Consider the following 17,945-nt stretch of genomic DNA (forward strand, 5'->3'; position numbering starts at 1 on the left):
CCTGGAATTCAGGTTTTCTGCTTTCCATTACTTAATTCATCAGCCTTCAAGCCCTGCTGCCTCTGCTCCAACACCGCCCCTCCCCCACACTCATGGTCTCTTTTTTATTTTTCTTTATTTCATTTTTAATTTATGGAATAAAATAGGCATTTCCATAACATAGTATAATAAAAAAGATGATTGCACATGAAAGTGCAAATTTATTATGTACAACTTGTTTTTCCTTTAAATATATAATATAGTTATGTAAATTTTTTTTCCTTTCCCCCCACACCCGCCCTACAGATGACTACCATTAGACTCAAATATGTACATGCAAATATGTACATCCCCTCCACATCGCTGAGGTTAGGGGCGTGCCTCCCCCTAAAATCCATGTAAAAATTTTTGACCCTCCCTTTGTACAGAGAAGTCTGCATTCTTTTCTCTTTCTTTTAGGAGGTGTTTACAGTACCTTATTGTAAAATTTGGCTTAAGTATTTGTTCCTAGGCTCCGTAACCTCTTCTGGCCTTCATGTGTCATCTGTAGCTTCTACAAAACTTCCCCAAAATTTCCATTTAATTTCTTATGCCAACCCCCAATATGTAAAAACCATGATGGGGGAAGTCATGCTGTGGAAGAAATAACTGCATATGTCAAATCATTCTACACAGAGTTCCATTTATAAATTCTTCCTCTGGATGCAGACAGTGTATTCCTTCATGTGTCCTTTGGAGTTAATTTAAGTATTTAGAGTAGTCAAAATAACTTATTCACTCAAAGTTGTTCTTAAAACAATATTACTGTGGCTGTGTACGATGTTCACTTGGTTCTGCTTACTGTCTTTTCTTTGATTTCCCAGACTCTGCACATCTCTCAGGAAGACAGTGTCATAGATTTAGAGATGGGAAAAATGTCTAGTCCTGTCCCCTCATTTTACAGATGAGAAAACTGGATAAAGGGATTAAGTAACTTGTTCAAGGTCACCTAAGTGGCAGAACGGGGATTTGAATCTTTGTACTCCAAATCGATTATGCTTTCTCCGGCACTATACACTATTTTGACCTAAAGCTGAAGCATGCTCCACTATAGCTTCCCACAGAGCTATGTGAAACCCAAGGGAGTGCCCCCTCTCAGCCCTGCTCACCCATATGTGTGTGACTATGCATGTCTGTATCTCTCCAGTCCCTCTAGAGGCAGTGAATATGTCCCTGGGGCTCTCTTTGACAGCTGGTACAAACCCTTCACAGATTCTGGTGAGTTGGCCTTTGTCACAGGAGGGTGATGGGGACCTGGAGGGAAGGGAGAGGTTGAGGCAGGGGACACTATGTCTGCATGAGCAAGAAAATAGCTGGCTTGGGTTAGAGCTCAGATGGACCCAGAAGACCCTTGAAATCTTTTGGCTCCTTAGGCCTGTGGACCCACAGTACATCAAGCCTGCAAGGTGAACATTTACATGAAAGGTTTCTGCTTTGTGTTGAATTCAAATCTGCAACAACAACAGAAGTTCCCACCAGCCCTACAAGGTAAGTCACTAGGTGGAGACTGTGTTGAAGATATGAGCCAGGATACTTCTGATGGGGAGGGGAATGGGAAGAATCCTCAGACCATTCGTTGATAGAACAAGCTTTGATTAAGCTCCTACTATGTGCCCTTGTAACACAAATAAATACAGCAGACTTGAAGGCTGTTAGCACAAGGCTCACTCTTGATATTGATAGATTTAATGTCTCCTGATTCAGGAATTTTTCTTCAAAAGAGAAATTCCCTCCTTCCCCTATGAGAGGTCACCTCTCTCTGCAGTTCCTATTTTGCCTTCCTTTTAATCCCTAGAGTTTAACCAGAGTGTGTCTGCAAAGGTGTATCTCATTTTCTCACAAGGATTTTTGATAACGGGAGCACAAACTCCTACAACATTCCCTAATCACCCTTCTCTCAGGGGCCAATGGGGGGGAGGGGTGTGTCTCAATGAGGCACATCAAGACAGGTACAATTTGTGTATTCCCCTAAATCCCTCAGGCCTCAATGGGGGCTGGTGGGGGAAAACACAGATCCCCGCTAAGTCTTGACGGGGGTTGATCAAGGCATGCACAGCATTCTATTCTGTGCATTTAACCCTAAGGTTCCCCCAAGCCTCATAAGTTTACATCACCTTCTCCCGGGGTCTCACTGCGCAGTCCCAGTGGATGCTTACAGTTTAAGTGGAAATGTTTCAAACCACAATCCTGAGAACTCATATCTAATACCTGGGAACAAAAGATTGTTGTGGCCATGGATCCAGGGAAACTAAACTCTAAGAGATAATGACAAAAATCCACTTTACTCACAGCCCTATGCTCTACATTAAGTTCTCAGGACTAATGACAAAAAACAAGGCAGTTCTTATCCTCAAGGAGCTTAGATTCTATTGAGGAGAAACATGCACAGTTAAGTAAATAGTCCATATGGACAAAGTGAATACTGTGTAATTTCCGGGGAGGGGATAGGACACTAACAACCAGGTGATCAGGGTGGGCCTCAGGTTGGGGGATACCTGATCTAAGCCTTGAAAGAAAGCTGGGAGGTCATCAAGGCAGAGAGTAGAAAGGAGTGCATTCCAGGCATAGGGGAGAGACTCTACAAAGGCATAGGGAAGAGGGGTGGAATGTCTTGTTTGGGGAGTCATAAGGACTCAGTCAGCAGACATTCATTAAGCCCTTACTATGTGTCAGATCCTGTGCTAAAGGCTGGGGAAGCAAAGGCAAAAATGAGCTCACATTAGAACAGGGGAGAGAGTGAACAAACAACAATATACATACAAGATAGGTACCGTGCAAATGAAAGGCAATTTCAGAGAGAAGAGAGAGGGAGGGAACAAACATTTATTAAACACCTACTGTGTGTCAAGAGCTTTGCAGATATTATCTCATTTGATCCTCACACCAACCTTGTGAGGTATGTGTTATCATGACTCCCATTTTACAGTTGAGGAAACTGAGGCAGACAAGTTAAGTGACTTCCCCAGGATCACCTAGCTAGTAATTTTCTGAGGCTGGATTTGAATTCAGGTCTTCCTGTCTCCAGGCACAGCACTCTCTCCACTGTGCCACCCTACCTGCCTGGAGGAGAGGGAGGGGACAGAACTGAAAGGTGGGATTTAACCTGAGGCTGGAACAAAAAGTCTGATTTGATTGGAACATAAATTATATGAAGATCATCTCTCTGGATGAATGGGACCGTGTGACAATAGAGAGGGAGAGTAGGAGTTACTTGCTTGAGGCTCGATTAAATTTCACCAGATTGCTGTGTAATTCAGACAGACTGGGCAGCATCTGGTAGGGATGGTGTTCGGTCCGAGTCTGACTCTTCAAGACTCCATGGAGCATAGGATGGCAGGCCCTTCTATCCTCCACTACCTCTCCAAGTCTGTTCAAGTTTATGTTCATTGTTTCCCTGACCCTATCTATCCATTTCATCATCTTTTCTTTTTCCTTCAATCTTTTCCATCATCATCTAATTATGTGACCAAAATATTTAAACTTCAGCGTCAGTATTTGGCTTTCCAATGAAGAGCCTAAACTAATTTCTTTAAATATTGACAAATTGATCTCTTGGTTGGGTGTGAAGTAAGACTGGAGAATATGTGTATCTATAGGGATGGGGAGGGAGCAAGGCAAGCTGTTGCAGTAGCAACGTGCCGATCCAGATGGATAGCTAGGAAGTGGACCTCCATTCACCCTTCATGAAACACAAATCATAGATTTAAAGCTTAAAGGGACCTTAGAGGCTGATCTGTCATTTTATGGGATATGACACTTGTACTTAATATACATGTCACAGACTGATAAGAACAAGCTATTTCTGGGTTCGACATTCAACTATGGGAATATACAGGTATCCAATCAGATTTGGGAGAATCAATCAAAATAGAGTTCCTGACAAGCTGTGGTCTCATTCTCACTGTCTGGAGCCCCAGTCAAATTACAGAGAATGTACTTTTCATGATTTGGAATGTTTTCCACTTAAGAGTTCATCCCATCTAATGTCAAGGAAGCCTTTGGTACTGCTAGGGAATATGGATTATTTGAGGTTGCTTTCCTACTCAGAATCTGCCTAGCACAGTGTTTTACATATGGTGGAGCCTTGAAGAAAGAAAAGGAACCCCTCCCACTGTGATGAGAAGGGCTTCCCTTGTGCTTTGGAAAGGGCCGAAGGGCCTCTGCTTTGAGGAGAGGCAAGGAGCAGAGAATGGAGCAGGTCCCTGGATTTGGATGGGTGAGAAGGCCTCTAAAATTGAAAGAAGCTACAGGGCCATATTGTGGGTGTTTAGAGAATACCTACTTGTTGGTAGGGAGAAGAAGAAATCCTGAAAGAGAAATGAGGGAGCTAAAGTGGAAAACTGGACTAGATTTGGCATTAGAGGACCTAGGCTGAAGTTGTAGCTCTGACACCTACCTATGAGATCATGGAATAAGTGATTTTCTTTGGAACTTTTACTTTATCTGAAAAATGTAGGGGTTGAAGGCCTCTTCAATCTACGATCCTATTTTCTACAATTCTATATATATATATATTTTCTGACAGGGAATTAGAAGGACCTGGAGAATGTATTCTAGGGCTAGTGTGAAAGAAGGCAAGTGAGTGTTGCTGCTCAGTGCATCCTACTCTTCATGACCCCATTTTTTTATGGATTTTTCTTAGCAAAGATACTGGAGTGGTTTGCCATTTCCTTCTCTAGGGCTCCCATTTTACACTTGAGGAAATTGAAGCAGAGGTTAAGTGACTTGCCTGGGGTCACACAACTAGGAAGTGTCTGAGGCTGGATTTGAACTCAGGTCTTCCTGATTCCGGATCCACTGCGCCACCTAGCTAAGACGTAGTTTGGGTAGCTCCAAAGAAATGGGCATGATGATAATGATGACGATCCAATAGTAGTGTACATTTATTTGGTTCTTTAAGGGATACAAAGTGTTATCTCATTTGATACTTTCTTACCCTTCTTCTCTCTTCCAGAGTGCCCCAAACAAGCCGTTGATATTGCTTTCCTCATTGATGGCTCTGGCAGCATTTCTGAGCGTGACTTCAAGAAAATGAAAAACTTTGTGAAAGCTGTGATGAGCCAGTTTGAAAAGCCAGACACCCAGGTGAGCAGGTGGAACAGATTACCTGGATTTGGCTATGTGCCGAGAAAGTCAGGAACGCAAGTTAGGAAGCATGTTAGGTAGACAGGTGTTGAGATATGTTGGGAGACCTTTCTTCTCAGCTTTCCATTCAGCTGTTAGCATCATGAGGGTGATCACTGCTGACTCAATACATCCACACATGTACCCCTCAAACCTGGTCTTGGGGCTCTCCTCCTGCCAATCAGACCACTCCTCAGTCTTTGCTGGACCCTCATTCGGATCCTGCCCTCTAACTATAGGTGGACCACGGGATTCTGTCCTGGATTCTCTTCTCTTTTCTTCTCCTTCTACACTGCTCTTTTTGGGATGTTGTCAGCTCCCGTGGATTTAATTACTATTATCCCCATGCTGATAATTCTCAAATCAACCTATCTTGCCCAATTCAATTTCATATCTCCAGTTGGCCTTTCAGGCATCTCAAGCTAGATGTCCAGTAGACATCTTCAACTCAACACATCAAAAACCAAACTAATTATCATTCTCCCTAAATGTTTCCATCTCCCCATACCTTTCCTATTACTGTTGAAGGCCACACAGTCTTTCTAGTCCTTTAGGCTGGCAACCTAAGTGTCATCTTTCACTGCTCCCCACCCCATCCAATCTGTTGCCAAGGACTATTGATTTCACTTTTGTAACATTTCTCAAACACACCCCTTTCTCTCTTCTGACACTGTTACTAACACTCTGGTACAGGGCCTTGTACCTTGTACCCAAGGTACGTTGTACTTTGTACCTGGAATGCTGCAATAGCATGCTGGTGAGTCGGCCTGCCGTAAGTCTCTCCCCACTTCAATCTACTCAGTCACCAAAGTGATTTTCCTAAATCATAGATCCCACTATGTCATTGCCTCAATAAACTTGGATCCAGCTATGAAGATTGAGGAGTGGTCTGATTGGAAGGAGGGATCCCTAAGACAAGGTTTGGGGAGTATATATGTGTAGATGTATTGAGTCAGCAGTGACTCATTCTAGTACCTCCAGGACCAAATTCAAAATCCTTTTTGGAGGGGTTAGAAACCCTATGTAGCCTAGCCCTCTCCTACCTTTCCAACCCTCTTGCACCTAACTTCCCATCATGTGTTCATCTAGAACATGTTCAATGACATAGCTCTACTTGCTGTTCCATGAACAAGATACCCCATTTCTCAGCTCCAGGAATTTTCTCTGGCTGTCTCTAGAATGCCTAGAGACATCTCCTCATCTCTGCCTATTGCCTTCCTGTGTTCCTTTAAGATCCAACTAAAATCCCATCTTCTACTGGAAGCCTTTCCCAAAACCTTTTTAAAAATTATTTCCTATTTCTCACATATAGCATGTTGGTGTGTATTTGCTTCCTGTCCATTACATTGTAAGATCAGGGACTGTCTTTTGCCTCTTTTTTGTATCTCCGGTATTTAGCACAGTGTCTGGCACATAGTAGATACTTAATCAATGTTAATCAACTAACTGATCCAGCTCTATTTCCTTCACCATCCAATTTTCTTGTGAGAATAGTGAACAGAGGATGATCATTGTTGACTTAAGACACACACACACACACACACACACACACACACTGCCAGCCTCATCATCCTGCTTCCCTAAGGGAATTTCAAATACAGAGTGATCTCAGGGGCTTTTTCCCCACAGTTTTCCCTGATGCAGTTCGCATCCGCTTTCTGGACACATTTCACCTTTGACATGTTCAAGAAGAGTTATGATCCTGAAAAACTGGTGGATAACATTCTTCAAATGACAGGAGTGACAAAAACTGCCACAGGCATCCAAAAAGTGGTGTAAGTCCCTTTCTTCTGACACATCAAGCCTAACTGTTCTAGCATGGGTGCCTCGTTCTCTGCTGAGGCAAAGGGGGACACATTGCGGGGAGAGATGTCTATGTCTTGATAGGAAGGATCAGTGCTGGGAGAGAAGGGGGGAGAGACAAAAAAGACCACTCCGCTAAGAGTATTTCTGGCTCCCTTCCTGAACCATAGCTTACTAATGAACCCTTATTCAGGACCAGATCTCTTTCATTTCGTTTAAGAGGAGCTGAATGATTGAGCCTCAGGTATACAAATAGTTTATTATTGGCTTTCCTCTCAGTCTTGGTTAGGTTTCAGAGCTGAATTATATATACTTGGACTCTGTCTCTTCCCTTTCTGCTCATTCTTCCCATGGGGCCAGCTATGTTTTTGGACCTAATGAGGGTCCTTTCCCAGTCAGTCTCAGTGGGGATGAATTCTATGAAACTTTAGCCCTCTTTCTTCCCCGAGCAGAAACGAACTCTTTCAAAAATCAAGTGGAGCACGAGAAGATGCAACCAAGATCCTCATCGTCATCACAGATGGGAAGAAATATCAAGACCCCCTGGAATACAGAGATGTCATCCCCAAGGCAGAGAGAGCAGGAATAATCCGATATGCTATTGGGGTACAGAGGGGCCTCAATCTTCTCCCCAATTTCTTTTCTATCCAGTCATAAGTAGCTTCTCTTTCACAGTTTTTTTCCCCCAAAAAGGGGGCAGTATCTTCCTCTCTGCATACGGTAATGTCCTCCCTCAAGCACAACTTCCCCTTCATCTCTCTCCAGTCCTTCTTGTTCTCAATCTTGTCCTGACTTGGAAGATAATAAGCCTCTTTCTCCTTGGAACTTCCTGGGGTAAGGACATTTTCCATGCAGCTCTAACCCTCCTTTTTCTTATTGAAGGTGGGAACAGCTTTTGACAGTTGGGAGTCCAAAGAAGAACTCAATGAAATAGCATCAAAGCCTTCCAAGGATCATGTATTCTGGGTTGACAACTTTGGAGCACTCAGTGGTATTCAAAATCAGCTGAAAGAGAAGATCTTTGCCATTGAGGGTAAGTCAGAACCCCAGTCCTGAGCCCTTAAAATGTTTCACTCCCCAAACCTATCTCCCACGATGTAGGAAACCTGTCTCCAGTTCAAGTTTCCTCCATAGGCAAGTAGGTGACACAGCAATAGTGTAATAATTCTGGAATCAGGAAGACCCGAATTCAAATCTAGCCTCAGGCATTTACTCGCTGTGTGACCCTAGGCAAGTCATTTAACTTCTGTTTGATTCGATTTCCTCAGCTATAAAATGGAGAACATAATAGCACCTGTGTCCCAGGATTGTTGTAAGGATCAAATGCGATATTTGTAAAGTGCCTAGTACAGTTTCTAGAACAGAGTTAATAGAGTTTAATAGAGCTTAATAAATGCTCCTTTCATTCTGTCCCTGCAAAACATAAACATAACTGCATTCCCTGTTCTAGCTATTATACTCTGAATACTCACAAAGTTCGTGCCCTTCTCTCTTGACTATCCAAACTCTTTCTTTCAACCAAAAACTGAAGTATCTATTCTTCACAGGTACCCAATCTAGGGACACCATCTCCTTCGAGCAAGAAATGTCTCAGGAGGGCTTCAGTGCTGCATTTACATCTGTAAGTGGATCCCTCACTAGGGCAGGGTGACATAGGGGAGAGGGGAGGGAGAAGGGAACAGAGGAACAGAAGATCAAAGCCCAGAAGAAAGCTGTCCAATCAGTGACAGGTACTTCTGTTTGGGATGCCACATTCTCCAAATATCCCTAGCTCTGAAAAGTTTTCTCCCAGGAAGGGCCAGCCCTTGGAGCCGTGGGGACCTTTGACTGGTCAGGTGGTGTCTTCTTGTACTCCACAACTGGAAGTGCCATCTTTATCAAGACATCCAATATAGATAAGGACATGAATGATGCTTACCTGGGTACGTACGTAAAGAGGGGCTGGGAAGGAGAAGGGAGCAAAGGGTGAGGTAGTGGGGATGGGAAATCTCTTGTATCTGGGAAAAGATTGGTTTGGGAAAGAATGTCAGGAAAGCAGAAGGTGAGAGACATAAGGTAAAGACTGAGATCCACTGGGGCTTTGTCTTTTCAGGCTATTCTACTGAGGCATTCACTTGGAATGGTGTTCAAAGCCTTGTTCTGGGAGCTCCTCGATACCAACACATTGGGAAGGTCGTGATCTTAGTGAATAGGCATAGCACCTGGGTGCACAAGGCTGAGGTCAAAGGGACACAGGTAAAAAACTAAGAACGTGGGATTATAAAGAAGAAAGGGCAGTTCTGTGAAAAAAGAAACGGTGTCTGAGAGAGAGCACTCTGGGTATTGAGAGGGGCCCTAAAGAAGACTCTTGTACCTGGGAGACAAAGGAATTATACTTGCTTCTTTCCTTGAGGGTAGGAGGGAAATGTGATTTCAGATTCTGTCTTCTTAGATTGGCTCCTATTTTGGGGCAACACTCTGCCCTGTGAATCTTAACAGGGATGGCAACACTGACCTGATCCTCATTGGAGCTCCCCATTACTATGAACAGAATCATGGAGGCCAGGTGTCTGTCTGCTCACTACCTTGGCAGGTAAGGAGGTTTAGGGATGGGGATGGGAGTATAGTTAGGAGAGTGGTCTGAAGAGGTCTCTAAAGAGACTAAATTCACAGACTAAATAAACTGAATTCATAGAGAAAATTCATCAGAAAAACTTAGATTTTAAAATAAGGCAGGGGCCTCCAAGATTATTGTCAGGAGAGTTAAATCTGAGAATGAACCTGAAGTAGCTAGGATATAGTGCTCTGTCTGTCTCTACATACATATATGTATATAACATATGTATGTGTGTGTGTATATACATACTCACATTTGTATATGTGTGTGTTTATATATATGTCATCCTTAACTTGTGTTGTCATATATACATACACATATATACATGGATACACACGTGTATGTATGTATGCATACATACACACACATGCATCAGAGAAAAGAGGAGAACCAAAGAAAGTCCAGTTTGTGATAGATGGGATGGTAATATTAGACTGTGGAGAGAAGGGGAAAACTACTTGAATCACATATGACTTCAGCTTTCTTGCCCAAGGAAAATAATCTTTGTCCTGGAGAAGATATAACAAAAATGGCTAATAGAGAGTTAAAAACCTAAGGCAAGTAAAGAGGTAAAAAAAGAGTACTTAGCTGTTCTGAATGAGTTTGAGCCACCAGGCTCAGGCAAGTTACATTCCAGTGTAAAAAGCTACATGTTGATAGGAAGCAAAGTTAGCTTTGGTCGTTCGCTTGTGGTTAGATCTAGTTCCTTTTCTGAGAGTGGGTTATTTAAGATGTATATCTAGTTTTCTGCTAGTTAGGTATTTTGTATTTTTGAAGGCATTCCTCTGTTTCTTTTGTGTGCTCAGTTTTTGTTAACAGTTTTTGTAGCATATAACTATGCATGATAGGTTCTGACTATTCTTTTATAATTTCTTCTGCTTTTGTTGTGATTTTACCTTGCTCATTTTCTATTTTATTGATTTTATTTTCTGCTTTCTTTTTAATCAGATCAGCTAAATGTTTATCAGTTTCAAAGAACCAGGTTTTGTTTTATTTATCATTTCAACGGTTTTTGTTTCCAACGAATCTATTTCTCCTCTAATTTTTAATATTAATTATTAATAATAATTAATAATTTCATGCTCATTTTGCTTTTGCTTATTTGTTGGCTTTCTAATTTTTAAAACGCATATTCAGTTCATAAATTCTTTCTTTTCTATTTTGTTAATGTATATTTGTTAACTTTCTATTTTTCTTTCCTCTCCCTCCTACTGGGTGACCTTACTATTAATTCTATTAATAGAAAATAAGAGAGGCTCCGTAGACTGGAAGAGGATAAATATCCCTATTTTTGAAAGGGGAGAGGGAAGTCTGCAAATTATAGACCAGTGAATCTGACTTCAATTCCTGCCAAAATTCTAGAATGAATTAATAAAGGGATGAATAGGAACTTTCTAGAAAAAGAAGTGGTGATCATAAAGAACTCACACGGTTTCATCACAGATTCATCCCATTTCCGTCTACGAACAGTGCTACTAGACTGTTGGATCAAGGGGATCCTATTTACTTTGACTTCAGCAAAGCATCCGCCAAAGTGTCTCCTGCCATTCTCATGGAAAATAATGGAAAGATGTGGGTTAGATGACAGTGGGATGGCTCAATTCACTAAATTTGAAATTGGCTGAATTGCTGGAACCAGTGTAATCATTAATGAGTCAATGACAACCTGAAAATAGCTCTTAAAGTGCCTCAGGAATGTGTATACAGTTCTGTACTGCTTACCATTTTTATCTATGACTTAATAATAAGTCAGCATTTCTATAGTGCCTAGTATGTGCCAGACACTGCGCTAATTACTTTACAAATATCTCATTTTATCTTCACAACAACTCTGAGAGGCAGATGCTATTATTATCTCCATTTTATAGATGAAGAAACTGAGGTAGTCAGAGGTTAGGTGACTTGCCCAAAGTTACATACCTAGTAAGTGTCTGAGGCTGGATTTGAACTCGGGTTCTTCTGATCTCAGGCGTTGTTCTCTAGCTATATAAAGGTATAGAGGTCATGCTAATACCCTAATTTATTAGCATAGAATATCATAGATATCATGCTTATCAGAGTGACAGATGACACAAAGATGGGAGTGATAGTTAATAACCCTGGAGAACAAAGTTGATATACAAAAATTTCTGGACAGATTGGAACATTGGACTGAATAATGAACTGACTCATGTTGGATGGCAGAAATGAGATCCCAAAAGACCTCCATAGACTAAAATATTGGGACAAAACTAACACGACGGAAGTTAATAGGCATAAATACAGTGGTATGCACACACATATCAATTTCAAAAGTACAAAATGGAGAAAGTCTAAGAGTTTTAGTGGATTGCACATTTGATATGTGTATAATAAGGAGCCAAAAGCCAAAATAAATAAACAAAACTAACATGACCTTAGACTGTATTAAGAAAAGGATAGTATCTAAAATAAAAGAAATTATATTCCCATTATATTATGCTCCAGCCAGGCCATATCTAGAGTATTTTGTTCAGTATCTTAGAAAGGACACTGATAAACTGGAGATATCTAGTAACTAGAATGGTGCAAAGGTTCATAATTATACCCTAGGAGTTGAACGAATGTTTAGACTGGGGAAGAGGAGAGGGAAGGGAAGGGGAGGGAGGGAAAATGGGGTGGCTATTTTCAAGTATTTAAGGTCCATCCAGTGGAAAAGGGACTGAGTTTTGTTCAATTTAGTGCCAGAGGGCAAAATTAGAGAAAAAGGATAGGAGATTCCTGTAGGTTATCTAACAATTAGAATTATCTGTGTGCCGGGGGAAGTTAGGTGGTGAAGTGAATACAGCACCAGCCCCCGAGGTAGGAGGAGTTCAAATGTGACCTCAGACACTTTACACTTACTAGTTGTGTGACCTTGGGCAAGTCACTTAACCCCAATTGCCTTGCCTTCCACCTCCAAAAAAAATTATTAAAAAAGAAAAGAACTGTCTGTGTTGAATGGGTTGCCTCTGGAGGTGGTGGGTACTCGCTAACTATTGCTCTCTGAGGAAAATCTGTATGAACACTTGATTTGTTAAAGGGGGCTTCTTAGAAGCAGCCTCTGGTCTTCATTCTGGGTTGTAAGGTGAAAATCTGGTACAAATTTGGAAGAGTTGCTTAGATTTTCAAACCTATCACAACCTTCTTTTTTTCAGAATGCCAACTGGAAGTGTAACAGCATTCTTAAGGGAGAGCAAGGACACCCCTTTGGCCGTTTTGGGGCAGCCTTGGCTTTACTAGGGGACATAAATGGGGATAAACTACTAGATGTGGCCGTGGGGGCACCAGGGGAGGAAGAAAACCATGGAGCCATCTATTTGTTTCATGGAGTGACTGGATCAGGCATCAATCCTTCTTATACCCAGGTAAGGTTCTGTCACAGTCTGGATTAACACAAAGCCTCCAAGCTGATTTACTTTGCTTCTAATGTCTCCTGAGCTTAATCCATCCTTCACTGTATTTCCTAATTCTAATCATGCCTTTCCCCTACTTAAAAAAATCTCCAAGAGTAATAATATCTACCTTGTGTTTCATGGCTATTTTATATTTTACATACATTATCGTCTTGAAGCTTTACCACTGTATGAGGTGAGCAGAGTTGTCTAGTGAAATAGTTAAATGGAAAGGACCCTGCATTTGGAGTCAGGAAATTGGCATTTGAATACCAGCTGTGGCACTTAGTGCCTTTGGGACCCTGGGCAAATCACTTAACCTCTCTGGGTCTTAGTTTTCTCATTGGCAAAAAGAGGGGATTGAACTACAAGGCCCTTGAGGTCCATATCTATGATCCTAAAATAAAGAAATGGTTCAGGGGGCAGAGCCAAGATGACAGAGTACAGGCAGCCATTCAACCAAACTCTCCCAACATTCTCCTCCAAACCACTTTAAAATAACACCTCAAATCAAATTCTGAAGCAGGAGAGTCAACAAAAGGTTAGTGTGAGACATTTTTCCAGCCCAAAACAAATGGGTCAGCAGGAGAGGTCCATGACACAGGAGGCTGGCCCAGACTTGAGCACATGTCACCAGGGGCAGACCTTGGAGGCAGCTGCACCAGCAGAAGCTGCAGTTTCAGGAGCTGGGAGTTGGGCATCTGGTCAGAAAGAGATTACTGCGGACCCTTTGCTGGAACTGGGATTGTAGGATCTTATTACATTGCCTATACATGGTTCCAAATCACAGTTCCCGGGGGAAGAGGAGCAACTAATGTTGCAGTCACAGGAGAACAAGCGCCCTGGTCATAAGAGCACTTGTAGTCTTCACAGGGGAGTAGGGGCCATGGCCTCATTTCCAAAGCATAAAGGAACACTAGCATTTGCAGTTATAGGAGAGAAGGAGCCCCAGTCTCAGTTTCAGGACCCAAAAGAATGATATCACTTATGGCTGCAGGGGAACAAGATCTCTTCCTGAGTAAAGACCAAAGCATAGGCCAGAACCTGTTCTTGGACCACACCTCTACTTGGATGATACTACCTTAGAAGCACTGAAAACTTACAGACCCCCAGAACTAGCTCTGAAAAGAGCAGTAAAAAACCCTGAATTTTGGTATAGTGGCCTCCCCACCATGAGAGCAGAGCCCAACTTTAACATAAAGTTCAAAGTCAAGAAATAGACTGGAAAAAATAAGCAAACAAAAAAGAATCTAATTATAAAAATCTACAATGAGGAAGATCAAGACACAAACTCAGAAGACAATGATTTCAAAATAGCTATGAGCAAAGCCTCCAAGAAAAATGTGACTTGGATACAAGCCCAACAAGAATTTCAGGAAGAATTTAAAATGATGTTAAAAATGAAATAAGAGAGGCAGAGGAAAAAACGGGAAAATAAATGAAAGTGATACAGGAAGATTATGAAAAGAGTCAATAGTTTGATAAAAGAGGCACAAAAAAAATCAGAAGAAAATATTCACTTAAAAATCAGAACTGGCCAAATAATAAAATAGATGCAAAATTCAACTGAAGAGAACTCCTTAAAAAGCAGAATTGGTCAAGTGGAAAAAGAGATGCAAATGCTTACTGAAGAAAATGATTCTTTAAAAATTATGTTTGGGCAAATGGAAGCTAATTACTGTGAGGCGTCAAGAAACAATAAAACAAAGTCAAAAGAATAAAAAAATAGAAGAAAATGTGAGATGCATCACTGGGAAAAAAAAAGACTGACCTGGAAAATAGGTCAAGGAGAGATAATTTTAAGATTATTGGACTACCTGAAAACCATAATTTTAAAAAAGAACCTAGAAAATAACTTTCAAGAAATTATCAAGGGAAAGTGCCCTGATATCCTACAGTCAGAGGGTAAAATAGAAATTGAAAGAATCCACTGATCACCTCTTAAAAGAGATCCAAAAATGAAAACTCCCAGAAATATTATAGTCAAATTCAAGAGCTCCTAGGTCAAGGAGAAAATATGGCAAGCAGTGAGAAAGAAACAATTCAAATGTTGTAGAACCACGGTCAAGATCACACAAGATTTAGCAGCTTCCACATTAAAGGAGTGGAGAATTTGGAATATGACAATTAGAAGGAGTCTCCATAGACAGAGGGCATGGATGTGAGTTGACTTTGATGGGATGATCTTAAAAAAAACAACTAAGGGCTGAGAAAGAGGGTTGCACTGAGAAAAAAGGGAGAAGGAAGAGGAAGAATGAAAAAATTGTCTCATGTGAAAAAGAAGAGCTTTTATAGTCAAGGGGAAAATGGAGGGCAACACTTGAACCTCATTCTCACTGGAACTGGCTCAAAGAGGAAACAACTTACACACTCAGTTGGATATAGAAAACTATCTTTCCCAACAGGGAAAAGGAGGAGACAGGGGACAGGGTTAATAAAAGGGAAGATGGATTAAGAAGGCAAAACAGACTTTTGAGGAGGTACAGGGTAAAAAGAGAGAAGGATAAACAGGGAAAAAATAGGATGCAAGAAAACATACAGTAATCATAACTGTAAATGTGAATGAGATTAACTCACCCATGAAACGAATATGGATAACCAAATGGATTAGAAACCAGAACCCACAATATAGTGTTTACAAGAAATACACTTAAAACAGAGAGATAATGTAGAGTAAAAATAAGGGGCTGGAGCAGAATATGCTTCAGCTGAAGTGAAAAAAACAGTCAGGGGTAGCAATCATGAAATCAGACAAAACAAAAGCAAAAATAGATCTAATTAAATGAGACAAGCAGTAAAACTACATTTTGCTGAAAGGTACGATAGACAATGAAGTAATATCAATACTAAATATACATTCACTAAATGGCATAGCATCCAAATCCTTAAAGAAAAAATTAAATGAGTTACAGAAGGAAATAGACAATAAAGCTATACTAGTGATGGACCTCAAGTTTCCCCTGTCAGAACTAGATAAGTCTAACTGTAAAATAAATAAGAAAGAAGTTAAGGAGATAAGTAGAATTTTAGAAAAATTAGATAATGATAGATGTCCAGGGAAAACTGAACAGCAATATAAAAGAATATACCTTTTATTCTCAGTTGTTCATGACATGTTCACAAAAATTGGCCTTGTATTAGGGCATAATACCTTCACAACCAAATGTAGAAATATTAAATACATCCTTTTCAGGTCATAATTCAACAAAAATTACTTTTTTTCACTTGCTTTTCTTTGTTTTTTGCAACGTGGCTAACATGGAAATATGTTTTTCAGGATTGTACAGATATAATTGATATTACATTTCTTGCTTTCTAAATGAGTGGTGGAGGGTGGGTAGGAGAGAGAATTTAAAACTCAAAAAATGTAAATGAATATTAAAAATAAATGATAAATCAAAAACATATCAATGGTTCATTGGTGGCTGGCAGAAGAGAATATTAGCATATTGCCTCTCAGAAAGTCCCTATTCCCCAACACCATCACCGTCCTCATCATAGTATTTATATATAGTTCTTGAAAGCTGCAAATCATTTTAAGGATGTTATCTCATTTGATCCTCACAACAACCCTGTAAAGTCAATGCTATTATTACTCTCCATTTTTCAGATGGGGAACCTGAGACTGAGAGAGGTTAAGTGAATTGTCCAGGGTCACACAGCTAGTAAGTGTCTGAGGCAAGGATTCAGACTTGAGCCAGGCTCTAAATCCAGCCCTATTCATTATAATACCCAGAAAACTCCAATGCATTCTCTTCTCAGGTCAGATTTAATCCTTTTGTCCCAATCCCACAACACAAAGTTCTCCTCTACCCTGCTGCCTTTGCTCATTTTATATATATATATATATATATATATATATATATATATATCTCTTACCTCCCAATCTAACATGACCTGTCTTGTGCTCCCTGCCTGTATCAATCCTGCACTCTACTCAACAAGGCCCAACCCAAAGCTGAGCTTCCTCCATTCATAGTTTATTCTGTCTCATTCTAACTCACATGGATCTTTCCCATCATGATCAGACTTTTTAATAACATATTATTATTTATTGATGAAGGTTGGAGAGGGGTTCCCCATTTGTTCTTGTAGAAAGCTAGTGGACAGATTTCCCTGTGCATTTTTTAGGATTCATTTTATTCCTTTTGCTGGGCAGCTGGTTGGTGCAGTATGGTGCAGTGTCAGGAAGACTTGAATTCAAATTCTACCTCTGATACTTACCAACTGTGTGACCTGGGCAAGTCACTTAACGTTCTTTACCACAGTTTCCTTATCTGTAAAATGAGCTGGAGAAAGAAATAGCAAACCACTATAATATCTTTGCCAAGAAAACCCCAAATGAGGTCACAGAGTCAGACATGACTGAAACAGTTGAACAACAATTTCTTTACTTTCCAATCATGCCTTTTCTTCCTCTACTATTAAACCAAAGGTACTGTAAGCAGGGATATACTTTATTTATACTTTGCACAGCACCTAGAACTGTCTTAAGTATACAGAAGTCATTTAATAAATGCTTGATAAATGAACACATGAAAATGTTCCTTCCCTCCTTCTCTTGTCTCTTACTGATTGTTTTTCCCTTATCCCCAGCAGTTATTCTTAGCATATCCATCTTTTTCTTTGTGGCAGCCCCCTTCCTTCATTGGATTGAGGATTTCCTACAGTCATCCTTGAGTAGCCTTTCCCTTCCCCTCTTTTATGACCTGCCTCCCAACATCTCTATGTAGTTAACCCTAGGATCTCTGATTCTACTTTCAATTTCTCCCCAGAGAATCAGTGGCTCCCTCCTTTCCCCAACACTCCAGTATTTTGGGCAGTCACTGAGTGGAGGACAAGATATCACCCAAGATGGACTTGTGGATGTAGCAGTGGGAGCCCGAGGACAGGTACTACTGCTCAGGTGAGGATAGCCTTTCTTCCTATTGTTTTCTTTAAGTCCACATAACTGCCACTTTACAACCCATCCTAAGGTATAAGTATGTTGTTCTTAGACTCTGATTTATGCT

General features: G+C 40.7%; 1 protein-coding gene across 2 annotated transcripts in view; it reads left to right on the forward strand.

Moving 5' to 3' along the window:
- Positions 1 to 17,945, forward strand: part of LOC140496713 (integrin alpha-X-like) — a 42,781-nt gene that overhangs the window by 4,894 nt on the left and 19,942 nt on the right. For both annotated transcript variants that reach the window (XM_072596820.1, XM_072596822.1), the window contains 12 exons: positions 1,166 to 1,236; positions 1,392 to 1,506; positions 4,973 to 5,103; positions 6,772 to 6,917; positions 7,398 to 7,551; positions 7,828 to 7,978; positions 8,493 to 8,566; positions 8,738 to 8,867; positions 9,038 to 9,180; positions 9,377 to 9,517; positions 12,697 to 12,906; positions 17,709 to 17,839. In XM_072596820.1, the coding sequence (XP_072452921.1) occupies positions 1,166 to 1,236; positions 1,392 to 1,506; positions 4,973 to 5,103; positions 6,772 to 6,917; positions 7,398 to 7,551; positions 7,828 to 7,978; positions 8,493 to 8,566; positions 8,738 to 8,867; positions 9,038 to 9,180; positions 9,377 to 9,517; positions 12,697 to 12,906; positions 17,709 to 17,839 (1,597 nt within the window). The remainder of the gene's footprint in view (positions 1 to 1,165; positions 1,237 to 1,391; positions 1,507 to 4,972; positions 5,104 to 6,771; positions 6,918 to 7,397; positions 7,552 to 7,827; positions 7,979 to 8,492; positions 8,567 to 8,737; positions 8,868 to 9,037; positions 9,181 to 9,376; positions 9,518 to 12,696; positions 12,907 to 17,708; positions 17,840 to 17,945) is intronic.

Source organism: Notamacropus eugenii, chromosome 3, assembly GCF_028372415.1.
Source record: "Notamacropus eugenii isolate mMacEug1 chromosome 3, mMacEug1.pri_v2, whole genome shotgun sequence".
Lineage (NCBI taxonomy): Eukaryota > Metazoa > Chordata > Mammalia > Diprotodontia > Macropodidae > Notamacropus > Notamacropus eugenii.